General features: G+C 43.0%; 1 protein-coding gene across 10 annotated transcripts in view; it reads right to left on the bottom strand.

The window, feature by feature from the left end:
* NCOA7 (nuclear receptor coactivator 7) overlaps positions 1-13,677 on the bottom strand; it is a 142,162-nt gene that overhangs the window by 67,097 nt on the left and 61,388 nt on the right. For all 10 annotated transcript variants that reach the window (XM_042847982.2, XM_008176217.4, XM_008176206.4 and 7 more), the window contains one exon: positions 8,497-8,750. In XM_042847982.2, the coding sequence (XP_042703916.2) occupies positions 8,497-8,750 (254 nt within the window). The remainder of the gene's footprint in view (positions 1-8,496; positions 8,751-13,677) is intronic.

The following is a 13,677-nucleotide window of genomic DNA, read 5'->3' as shown; positions in this document are numbered from 1 at the left end:
TCAGCAGTCAAATAGTTAACAATGTTTGATATTTAAAATATTAGGTTTCAGAGTAGCAGCCGTGTTAGTCTGTATCCGCAAAAAGAACAGGAGTACTTGTGGCACCTTAGAGACTAACAAATTTATTAGAGCATAAGCTTTCGTGGGCTACTGCCCACTTCTTCGGATGCATATGTTCTAATAAATTTGTTAGTCTCTAAGATGCCACAAGTACTCCTGTTCTTTTTAAAATATTAGAATTTTAGGGGTCATGTTTCACTGAGCAGGCGCCATCCCCACCTCTTAAAGCATTTGCTTCAGTTTGTCTGTCTGTAGATTTAGGAAGACATTGCACCAAATTATTTTATACATATTCTGACTCCCTTGCTATGATTTACAGAATCAAAATGTTCTAAGCCTTGGTCTGATGGACAGTACACTGACCATTCTTTATTCATTATGTTTGTTATTTAAGTCTTGGTGAGTTTAATTATGTGCATATAAAATATTAGGCTGCCTAACAAATCAGCCAAGAACCCAAGAAACCACCTAGAGTGAAGACGTAATTAGTGTACTGAAAGACCTGCTGTTAGGGGATGTTTACCCAGACATCACAATAGAAGTTGCATGCTTTTGAAAGACATCAAGGTGTTAACAGTATGTAAGATGAATTGGTTTTTATATAAAAGCTTACCTATTCATCTTAAAATAATTAGCTTCAAATAATTGTTTGAAATGGGCAGTTTCTTTTAAATGTTCGTTGTAATCCTTGATTATTTGCAGGGAATTATGAGGTTGTGAATTAGAAACCTAAATATTATGTGAAAAATGTGTGAATGAACAGATGACATCAACGTCCAGTATATTCTTAAGGATTTTTACCACATCAGGATTTTTCAGGAACTATAAAACAGAGAGACTCAGGTTACACAACACACTGATCCTGGAAGCAACCTGATGAGAGTCACAGCAGACTCACAAAAGCTAGGACTCTAGAAAACTGTCAGCTTAGGAGCTGGGAACAAAGCTTTTCCCAGGACATAAAGCAATCTTCTTGCTTAACTTATACTGTAATTTAAATGTGGGTCTCATCATGTCCCTTTGCCACAGTACTTAAATATGAGTTCCATCACCTCTATTTTTCACAGTATTTAGTCTAACTGCTCATATTGTGCTTGAAAGATGGGGCAAAGAAGCTGGCATAGGCCAGTGTGATCATAGGGTGAGATGCAAGGCCCTGAGGGTGCTCAGTTTGTTTACACAGAGGAATGGAAATTATGCTTCAGTATCTTGTGGGTCAATGTTCTCTAAATCTTACGACATTTAGCATTGTTTGTGGTTTTGCCTATCTGAGAAAGAATGAGTGACTGTTGTAAGGGTTGCTTATGTTTTAAAACACTAAGAGATTTACATCCAATCTGCTTTTAACAGAAAGCAAATCAGACAAAACCATATGCAAATTCTTCAGTACATTTATATGTGCATGGAGTTTTTAGTTACATTTATTAATACTCATACCTGCAAATGTAAAAATCCATTCAACGAAGGGAAAACCCTAGCCCTGTCCATAGGCATAGGGTCCCAGTAGGCAGCTGAACCGCTAGGGTTCCATTGTGCGGAGGAGGAGGTGTGACATGGAGAGACTTTGGCCTTGTCTACACTGCCACTTTACAGTGCTGAAACTTTCTCGCTCAGGGGGGTGAAAAAACACCCCCCTGAGCGCTGAAGTTTCAGTGCTGTAAAGCGCCAGTGTAGACAGTGCACCAGCGGTGGGAGCCACGTTCCCAGTGCTGGTAGATACTCCCCTCGTGGAGGTGGGGTTTTTGTAGCACTGGAGAGCTCTCTCCCAGCGCTGGTGCCGCGGCAACGCTTTAACATTGCTAGTGAAGACATACCCTTACACAGGGTGTGCACACATCCAGTGCCAGTCCTGCAGGCTCCCAGAATGTTGTCACATAAAGAGATTTGTGGGTGGGGCAGAAAGGCTAAGGATCTGCCTCTTTATGGATCCATCATCCCCTACATAATGAGGGTGCAGGATTGCAGTAGCAGCCACTGAACAGCTCTGCTGCTATACTGCAGCCTTGGGTGGAGGATGATTCCTTCATCTCCAGCCCCATCTAGAAACCTCCGCTACTCCCAGTCCAGCTAGTTGGGCTACATGCTACGGAACAATTTGCCCCACTAGGGCTTGATTTTCAGAGGTGCTGGGTATCTGCAACTTCCAGTGGCTACAATTAAGGATGGTGAGTGCTCAGTACTTCAGAAAGTCAGGTAGTCAAGGAGTGGCATACGAGTGGCAGAATCAAACCTTTTATGGTTAGATCTGCTATAGAAAGCAGGCGTTTTGCAGGGGCAGTTTATGTGGGTTTTGTTTTTTAAATGTACCTCACCTTTTTCAGGTCAAATTATGAGAAGCACTTTATTAAATTATTTCCTCAGCTTCTTATCAGTGTTAAACCTGCTGCCTATTAATTTCATTTGGTGATCCCTAGTTCTTGTATTATGGGAACAAGTAAATAACTTTTCCTTATCTATTTTCTCCACATCACTCATGATTTTATATACCTCTATCATATCCCCCCTTAGTCTCCTCTTTTCCAAGCCGAAGAGTCCTAGCCTCTTTAATCTCTCCTCATATGGGACCCTCTCCAAACCCCTAATCATTTTAGTTGCCCTTCTCTGAACCTTTTCTAATGCCAGTATATCTTTTTTGAGATGAGGAGACCACATCTGTATGCAGTATTCAAGATGTGGGCGTACCATCGATTTATATAAGGGCAATAATATATTCTCCGTCTTATTCTCTATCCCCTTTTTAATGATTCCTAACATCCTGTTTGCTTTTTTGACCGCCTCTGCACACTGCGTGGACATCTTCAGAGAACTATCCACGATGACTCCAAGATCTTTTTCCTGATTAGTTGTAGCTAAATTAGCCCCCATCATATTGTATGTATAGTTGGGGTTATTTTTCCCAATGTGCATTACTTTACATTTATCCACATTAAATTTCATTTGCCATTTTGTTGCCCAATCACTTAGTTTTGTGAGATCTTTTGGAAGTTCTTCACAGTCTGCTTTGGTCTTAACTATCTTGAGCAGTTTAGTATCATCTGCACACTTTCCTCTCTCCCCCTCCCCCCATGCCAGGAAACGGCTAATTGGGAGGTCCAGGGAGGGGGGGAGGTGCTGATGGAGGGGCTGCTGACGTATTACCGTGGCTCTTTGGCAACATACATTGGTAAATTCTGGCTCCTTCTGAGGCTCAGGTTGGCCACCCCTGTAATAAACTGTACAGTCTTCTCCACAAGGATGTGGTGGCAGCTCCCTAGCCTGGGACATTTCATAATAAACCAATCAAAACACTAGAAAATGTACTATGAGGAACAACCCTGCACTGGGAGAGGTCTTAGGTAAACTAAAAGGAACTTTTCATTTCCACTTTCTGATTCTTTCCTACAGAATCAAAAAGTGCAACAGTTATTCCTTTTTGGTTCTGATACGTCACCTACTGGCCTCTAACAGTAACAACAAGATAACATCATATTCCTTCTTCATATATACTACTCTAAGATTTCTCATTCCCATGTCATATTTGGAACCTCTTCCAAAGATAGAAAATGTCAAAATCAATTCCTTCTAAGAACCATCTCCTCCTCAAAACCAAACAGAAAAGCAACAGTGCCTAATTAATATGCATCTCCACACCCTTAAGAAGCTGCATTACACTCATCCTAATGTAAGAAGTGGCATTTGTTGAGTCAGTGAAATTGTGCTGACAGAAAACTTAGAGAATTTTTTCACTTCAAGGTCCCAGAAACAAAAGGCAAGGTTTTCATCTCAAGGCCAAAAGACCAAAAACATCAAGACACTTGATCACGGCCTTAGATAGACCAAGAGACTACCTACACTTGACCAGAGCTCGGAGAGCCGGGAAGCGATACATATTACATATTACACAAATCTATTAAGGGGACTGACATTCAAAGTACAAGAATGAGAAAGTCACTGTCAGCATTTACAAATTAACATAGGAATGCAGATTTACATGGTTGCAATGAAGATTCATGGAGTCTAAGTAATGATTTATAGTGAGATATAGTGCTCCTCCCCCTTCTCCCCAATAACAATAAATAAAGACGGCTTTATGACCCTGTAAACCATGAAAGGGAGATTATAAAGAGGACAAATTTCTGCCAGACTGACAGACTTGACCTTTCTAGACTCAAAGCACTTGTGATAAAACTTCCATTAAGCCATGTTATATATTATGCATCCACAATCACATTAGCACACAGATGAGGCAAACTGCAGTGCTGTTAATACATCTAATACATTTCTTTCTTTTCCACAGAAGCACAAAGGTGTACTGGAAAAGCATAAACTATTACTGAGAAATAATCTCAGAAGTACCACTCAGAAACCATTAAATGTTAAAGGTCTAAAGTGTAGAGTTAAATTATACGGATATTCTTCAAGTTAGCAGCAACAACAACCAAACAACAACAAAACATACAAATGTACCTAACACTAGATATATGGATAGGCAGAAGAACAAGAGAGAGTGAGGTTATTGGGTTTAGTCAAAGCATGTAGCCTGTCTAGAGAATACTGGTCAAAACTACATTTAGACTGAATAAAGTATGGCACGGACACTCTCCATTAGTCTGCTTGTTAAGGAAGTCCTGTGATACTTCAAATAAGCATGTGTTTGTAGGATGTGTGTGTACATATTATTGATTGGGCAGAAAGTATCCCCTTATTGGTAGGGCCCTGTGTGTTCTTCCACTGCAGAATTCCCGAATTCACCCCTTCGTACAGAACTGCGCCCCGGGATCTAATTAGCTTTTTTATAAATAAATAAATAAATAAATAAATAATGTGTATAGCCCTTATGGTTGTGGAGATTACTTTGAAAATGTTAACTAGCGTAAGGGCATGTCTACACTTAAAACGCTGCAGTGATGCAAATGCACCACTGTAGCACTTCAGTGAAACGCTACTATGCAGATGGGAGAGCTTCTTCTGTTGTAGTTAATACATCTCCCTGAGAAGCGTAGCTATGTTGACAGGAGAAGCCCTCCCGTCGACATAGCGCTGTCTACTCCGGGGGATAGGTTGTTATAACTGCGTCGCTCAGGGATGTGGATTTTTCACACCCCCGAACGACGTAGTAATACTGATGTAAGTTTATAGTGTAGACCTGGCCTCAATGATTTGTCTGCTTGAGTTTGTAGAGCTTAAAACAAACTCTGAGAGATGTGAGCTGCCTCTTAGTTCAATTGATTAAATCTGTAACTTTAAGATGATCATTTCAATGTCAACATTGTTATCTACTACCTCATGTAGATCATTTTAGCAGCAACATCTAGCCATTGTGCTTGTCCCACAATCTCAATCTTCCCATGCCTCCCAGCTTCCCCTCCAACAACTTCTACAACCTGAATAGGTAAAAATCTTTGGTATTCTGAAACTGTGAGGGTAGCATAAAATATATGTAATTTAGTATGAGGATTAATAATACAGGGACTACTGTATGGATTATATTAGTCATTTTTATATTTAATCTGATAACAAAACTCAATTTTCAAATGTATCTGAAGCTGCCCAAAGTTTTCCCCAGAGTGCTGCAGAATCCAGAGATCCTGAATTTGGGTGCGGCAGATAAACAGCTTTTCAAGTCACTTTTCAAGCACACCAGTCCATTTTAAACATCTCATCACATATGAGACAAATTTTGTTAATATAAATTCAATCGCTGCATTCTCAGGTTTCTCAGATTGAGATGCTAAAAGCTCTCCTTATAAAGGCTCAGGGGGCACATTTTTTGCTGGAAAGAACCAACGTGCAAAGACACTCTTAAGAGAAAATGATGGCAGGGAATGTGACAACAGAAGAGCCTTGAAGGAGTACAGGGAGAGCGGAGGGGAGCATCATGATGTTTACATTCCTAGCAACTTCATTTTTGTGTTTGTCATGTTTTTCCAAGAAAGTTCCAATAGTTCGTCAATGTTTCACAAAAACTCTGAAACACTAAAACAAATTCCAGCCATTTCACAAAACTCAGAACTTCTACAGATTGTCATTCTCTATTAAAAATGCTCTTTTAAAGAAAGGGTTAAGATTTCATCTAAATCATTTTAAGTAGAAACACTTTTAATAACCACAGTATTTACTTTGGTATCTTTCAATTATTTGTCAGTTATAAATACTTGCAAAAAGGTTTGCCAGAACAACTAAACAGAAGTAACTTAACAGATTTATTCTTCAATCCAAACACTTCAGTGTTCTTATACTAAAGATACTATTGCAAATATAGTACATTGTTGATCTGAGGCAGTATTCAAGATAAACTGAAGTACAATTTTTTTAAACTTCTAAATTGTTGACCTCTTTGGGTCCAGCTCTGCCAACGCTTTACACACAAGGAATTTTGTTCAAGTGAGTGAAGTTACCAACAAGCAAAAGAGTTTACAGGATAGGGTCTTCAATAAAAAAAAAAAAGTCACAAATTACCACAGAAGAGCTTTGGTTAATGTACAACAGAGATTCTAAAACTGTTGACTAATCTGCACATGCTGCTCACAAGACGCTAGCTCCTTTTTGGTTTCTGATTCTTTTATTACAATGCAGGATATTCAGAGTGAAGTGGGTTTTCATGAATGTGCAGGGCACAAATTGTAACAATACAGCATGTAACACAAAAGGGTCATGTCTTTATGATGTAAAATGTACAATATTCTTTTTTTTAGAGACAGCTTTGTGACAGCAAGTCCTCACAAAACAGGATTGCTGTGATGCCATATACTGGCACCATAAATTAACCATTAGTTAATGGTTACCTTTTCTATCAAATTCCCAGTACAACATTTGGAAGACAAAATATATTATCATAAATCATATCTGAAATATATTTGTCCTGCGACTACAGGGATGTTAACAGGCCACTTCACCTTGAACGGCCCCTTAGAATATGTGCTACTTACGCTAGACTATCTGTTCGATCTTATATTTAGCTGTGACACTCTTAGAACCTTTCCCAGACCTGAGAAAGAGCTCTGTGTATCTCGAAAGCTTCTCTCTCTCACCAACAGAAGTTAGTCCAATAAAAGATATTACCTCGCCCACCTTGTCTCTGAAATGATTTAGGTAGGCTGATCATACATCCTGTTTTGACCTGGACAGTCCCCTTTTTAACCTCTGTCCCAGACGTCATAACTTTTTTCGCAACAATGTACATTTGTTTCATTTGCTCTTGCCCTAAGGGAGTGCAGAGGAACGTTTGGGCAATAGCAAATGGGACAAATGCCAAGTTTTGCCAAAAGAGTTGTGACATCCGTGACTTCAGCTTGGGAGAGCAACAACACCAGGTGGTTCAGGCCAGCCCACTGCAGTGGGGCTCAAGCAAGTGGCAACGCCAGGCGACGAGGTGCTGGCCCGAGCCGCCTGGCATTGCCGCTTACCCAGTGTCCCGTTTTCAGTTTAGGGAAATATGGTCACCCTAGATTCAGGGCATGTAACAAAATGTAATCCAGACCAACAGACTGGATGCTACATATAGACTCTGATCTTGCAAACACTTAGACACGAGTTAAACTTTATTTCAATAGGATTATTCACATGTGTAAAATTAATAAGTGATTGTGAGACCATGGACAATTTTTTAAAATCATTTATCAATGTCTCAGTGCCGTATCTTCTCGAGACTGCGGGTGGATTGTTTTTAACACTTATTTCACAGCACTGCAAATAGAACAGGATATAAATTTAAAAGCAACACACTTCTAGATTGCTATATATTCTGTTGTCAGTATGCAAAAAAACAAACTGAAAAACAATATTGAATATACACGATCCATTTAAAAAATACAAACCACATGTCTAAAAATGTTTAAGCCTATTATATAGTTACAAACACCACCTAATATTTCCACAACTGAAAACAAAGAAAATTATTTCTATCTTTTCATTTGTTTACTTCATGATACTGACAGTACATTGTATACAGTCAGTTTCCCCTGTTTGAATAATAAGAAACCAGTGATTGAAACACCACAAAAGTTGGCAGAAGGGAACTAGGCTATGTCTGCATTATGAACTACGGGTGTGGTTTCCCTGCTCACGTGACAGCTCTCATCGAGCAAACTCAAGTATACATAGCAGTGCAACAGTCGTAGCAGTGGTTGGTATGTAGTCAGCACGGCTCAGCCGTGCCTCCACTGCCACTACCCGTGCTACTGTGGCTACACTACTACTTATACTCATGCTATCTCAATGACAGCTAGTGTGAATATCCATAAGTGAGCAGGGGAACCACACCCCTAGCTCATAGTGCAGACATAGCCTTGGGGGCAAGTGTAGTACCTGAAACTATTTTAACTAATTTTTAGATGTTATAAGATTTCAAGTTGACTATCCCTTTAAGGAATACCTAAGTCAATCACATGAGAAAAAGATATTAAGAACTACCAAAACAATACTGTATCAAAATACTGTAGTGCTAACATCACTCACCAGTATTATAGTATCTTTTCAGCTCTGTGCGCCTGATATCTTTTAGTTGATTATATTTTTTCTTTTTCTTCTCTTCTTCGGTGATACACTCCTCCTTTTCCTCAGCAAGTTTGCAGTTGTCTTCAGAACTGATTTGCTCCAAAATGACCTTACTGCTATCATCCTTCCCAACCTGAGTTCTGGAAGCAGTGGTTCCACGAGAATTAGAAATGACTGTCTCAGCATTTTGTTTGGCTTGCTTTTTCTTTTTCAACCTAGATAAAATATAAATTACAAAAAAATGAGAGCTAGATGTGGTCTCTTACTGTGAACTGATTAACTGAGTTGGCCAATCTTGTTTCTGCAAATGAATTTATTATATGGTGACTCACTACAATCTCTCTCACAAACACACACACACACACACCCTTCACAAAACAGCATACTCTTTTCTCTACACCACGGGTAAGCAACCTATGGCACGCGTGCCGAAGGAGGCACACAAGCTGATTTTCAGTGGCACTCACACTGCTCGGGTCCTGGCCCCCGGTCCAGGGGGCTCTGCATTTTAATTTAATTTTAAATAGGGTGACACCACAGCAAATGTGAAAAATCAGGAGAGGGGGTGGGTGGTAATAGAAGCCTATATAAGAAAAAGTCCCCAAAATCGGGACTGTTCCTATAAAATCGGGACATCTGGTCACCCTAATTTTAAATGAAGCTTCTTAAACATTTTAAAAACCTTATTTACTTTACATACAACAGTTTAGTTATATATTATGTTAAAATGTATTACTGGCACGCGAAGCCTTAAATTAGAGTGAATAAATGAAGATTCGGCACATCACTTCTGAAAGGTTGCCGACCCCTGCTACACAGTTAAAGGAGTGGGGGGAAAACAAAGCATGGAGTAATGTTTTCTAGATGAGACATGGGATAAAATCAAAACTATTCCAGGTCTAACTGTATTATAACACAACAGCTAAAGTTATAATTTCACAGTTGACTGCCACTGCTTTATGAGCTAGCTTGTTTTGATATAAACTTGTTATTTATTTACATTTTGTTCAAGGTTATTTATCAGCAGCCACTCATATTCTGTTCTATAAAGGTTGTTACACCACTCTCACCACCATAGTTTCTGAATGCCTATTGCATTAAGCAACATAACTACACTTCTGTTGGACTGTTCATATAGGGCAATGTTCTCAAGCTGTCAAATTTTCTACAAGAGAAATCTTAATGCCCTGCCTGTAACGCTCTACAAAATCTTTTATCACAAGAGATTTTTTTTTTCAAAAATGCCTTAAAATATACCCAAAGTGAGAGATATGTGGCAGGTGCAGGGCTGGCTCCAGGCACCAGCCCAGCAAGCAGGTGCTTGGGGCGGCCAAGGGGAAGGGGTGGCATGTCGGGCTGTTCGGCAGCAATTCGGCGGCGGGTCTCTCTCGGAGGGAGGCACCTGCCGCTGAATTCCCGCCGAAGAAGAAAGCGATGCGGTGGAGCTGCCGCCGGAGTGCTGCTGATCGCAATTGTCTTTTTTTTTTTTTTTCTGCCACTTGGGGCGGCAAAACCCTGGAGCCGGTCCTGGGCAGGTATCACAACTGCTGTTCCAGTCACCATCTTTGGCACTCAATTTCAGTAAGAACAGCGCTTAACTGAGAGATCATCACAAAGATTATTAATGGTAATGTAATCCTTACAACAACCTTCTGTTACCACTCGTTTACAAATCACTGACACAAACTGTACGAACAGAAAAACAACTAACCTCAATGATCCTTCCCTCTAGTGCATTAACAGCTTTTCAGTTACAGGGATACTAAGGAGGATGCTATATGTTGTTCTCTGCAGCTGATAACAGTCATTATGTATGTGCACTGAGAGAAGATAGCCATAAAACTACAACCATTAAGGATCCATTACAGTTATGAAAATGTTTCATGAGCGTGCACAAATGGAATAGGATGGGAAGGGAAAACTCAACGTACATACAAAGTATCAGGGGGTAGCCGTGTTAGTCTGTATCCACAAAAACAACAAGGAGTCCGGTGGCACCTTAAAGACTAACAGATTTATTTGGGCATAAGCTTTCCTGGGTAAAAAACCTCACTTCTTCAGATGCATGGAGTAAAAGTTACAGATGCAGCCATTATATAATGACAAGATCTAAATCTGGTGCAACAGCAGCAGTACACTATGATCAGATTGCAGATATATGGCTATACTCAGTCCTTGGGTAAACTTGTGCAAAGCTACTGTCTATGCTGAAATTGCAACCTCTTACATCATGGTTGATCTTGGCTCCAGACTCTTAGTGACTTGCATTTTCTGCTCTGGAGGAGGTGATGACCTTTATCTGTGTGTGTAAGATTGCATCACTTTTAGAGAGACCTGAATCATCTGGTTCAGTAAAAAGTAAAACTAACAACAGCCTACTAATGGCCCATCTACAATTCAAACCCACCAGGGTCTTAGTTTTCAGATTCCCAGTTTATTTATTTTTATCAAAACCAGATGAGCAAGTTTTGAACTGCGTATGTGCAGTCTCAAAACTAAGAAAACGGTAATGGAAAATTACAGAAGATTCCTCACATACACCCACCAACTAACTTTAAGAAACCCTCAACATGTACACTGATCCTCAGAAACACAGTTTCATATAAAGGACACTATAAACAGATGCCTCCAATTAATACCTTTGCTTATAATATTCTTCTGTCCTTATTTAGATAAATAGTAGTTATTAAAAAGAAAAAGACATAAACCAAAGATTATCAGGCCTGTTCTACGAGCGGTAGCAATGGCGAAAGCAGTAGCATGAATACAGGGTTGATGTGTTTTTTTACCACCACATCTAACGCTGAGTCCTGAGCTCTGTACTTTAAGTGCATGATTCGTACCAGTCTGGCACATAACTTCCTTTGCAAATGCGATAATTTAAGAAAGACACCCTAAGATTAAAAATAATGGCCAAATTTTCCAAAAATGACGTGTCTTCTTAATGAATGCGGAGCGTGCCAAGCCAATTTGCGGCAGCCTCATCAGCGAAGCATAGAGCCTTCAGACCACCATCAAATCTGGGCAGAAGGCAGTGATTTGGGGTGTCACATTTTGAATTCCCAATCTGTGACACCTTAGAGGGGCTTGCTTTTCAGACAGTGCTGAAAAGCAGACCCTTTTAAGGTGCCTCAAGTTTGGCATCCAAAAACTGAGGCATTACAAATCATGAGTCACTTTTGAAAATCCTGGTCTATATATTTAAAAAAAAAAAATCCCTTTGCCTGGGCTAGCGACACCACCTAACATTATAAACAACAGATTATTAAAAAACTCTCACTTTCCTTTTTCTCTCTATGATTTTGTTTACTATTTGCATTTCTCTCAGCCTGGCCAATGAAAAACGCTATATAAGTGCTATGTATTATTATTATGCACTAGCACAATGCAGCAGAATGTGGTTGCAACTCTCACCGTTACAGGCCTAGCTTCACTTTTGACCCCTCTCTAGTCCCTTTGGGTATGTCTACACAGCAACTAGACAGGCATGGCTGGCCCATGCCAGCCAACTCAGGCAGGGCAGTTTCACTGCTGTGTAGACTTCTGGGTTCAAGATGGACCCTGAGTTCGGGGCCCCTTCCCCCCTCACAAGGTCTTAGAGCCCAGGTTTCGGCCCAAGCTAGGGTTACCATACGTCTGGTTTTTCCCGGACATGTCCGGCTTTTCGGCAATCAAACCCCCGTCCGGGGGGAATTGCCAAAAAGCCGAACATGTCCGGGAAAAATACCGGCCGGGCACTTCCTCTCCCGCGGCTGCTCTGCTCCTCCCCTGACTCAGACTTCGGCTCTGTTTAAGAGCCAAGCTGCCCGAGCCAGCGCTACCGGCTTAGGGCAGCCCCAGTGCCTCCGGACCCCAAGCCGCCGGCCAGGCACTTCCCTTCCCGGGCTCCAGCTGCTCTGCTCAGGCGGCTGGGGTCCGGAGGCACGGGGGCTGCCCAAAGCCGGTAGCGCTGGCTCGGGCAGCTTGGCTCTTAAACAGAGTCGAAGTCTGAGTCAGGGGAGGAGCAGAGCAGCTGGAGCCGGGAGGAGAAGTGCCCGGCCGGCGGCTGGGGTCCGGAGGCAAGGGGGCTGCCGAAGCCGGTAGTGCTGGCTCGGGCAGCTCGGCTTTTAAACAGAGCCGAAGAGTCAGGGGAGGAGCAGAGCAGCTGGAGCCTGGGAGGGGAAGTGCCCGGCCGGGGGCGCAGGGTCCGGAGGCATAGGGGCTGCCCGAAGCCCGAGCGCTACCGGCTTCATGGTTTGCCGGGCAGCCTCCACACCCTGCGCCCCCGGCTGGGCGCTTCCCCTCCCGGGCTCCAGCTGCTCTGATCCTCCCCTGACTTTTCGGCTCTGTTTAAGAGCCAAGCTGCCCAAGCCAGCGCTACCGGCTTCGGGCAGCCCCCGTGCCTCCGGACCCCGAGCCGCCGGCCAGGCACTTCCCTTCCCGGGCTCCAGCTGCTCTGCTCCGGCGCCGCAGGGTCCGGAGGCACGGGGGCTGCCCGAAGCCGGTAGCGCTGGCTCGGGCAGCTCGGCTCTTAAACAGAGCCGAAGAGTCAGGGGAGGAGCAGAGCAGCTGGAGCCCGGGAGGGGAAGTGCCCAGCCGGGGGCGCAGGGTCCGGAGGCATAGGGGCTGCCCGAAGCCCGAGCGCTACCGGCTTCACGGGTTTGCTGGGCAGCCTCCAGACCCTGAGCCCCCGGCTGGGCGCTTCCCCTCCCGGGCTCCAGCTGTGCTGGGGAAGCACCAGCCGGGGGCGCAGGGTCTGGGGGGGGCTGCCCGGCAAACCGTGAAGCCGGTAGCGCTTGGGCAGCCCTTTTCGCGTGGCTGGGAGGGAGGAGGGGGGAGTTAGGACGGGGACTTTGGGGAATGGGCGGAGTTGGGGCGGGGAAGGGGCGGAGTTGGGGCGGAGTTGGACCGGGGCCGGGTGTGGGAAAGGGGCGGGGCCGGGGCCCCGTGGAGTGTCCTCTTTTTTTATTTTTTAAATATGGTAACCCTAGCCCAAGCCCAGAAATCTACACAGCAATGAAACAGTCCCGCATCCTGAGCCCCACAAGCCTGAGTTGGCTGGCATGGGCCAGCTGCAGGTGTCTAGTTGCTGTGTAGACATACCATTTGAGTGCATGCATTCAGGTGAGAAGCCCTGAGACTTCACTTCACTCACGGTGGAAT

Source organism: Chrysemys picta, chromosome 3 (genome assembly GCF_011386835.1).
Source record: "Chrysemys picta bellii isolate R12L10 chromosome 3, ASM1138683v2, whole genome shotgun sequence".
Lineage (NCBI taxonomy): Eukaryota > Metazoa > Chordata > Testudines > Emydidae > Chrysemys > Chrysemys picta.
This window is presented reverse-complemented; position numbering and strand designations above follow the sequence as displayed.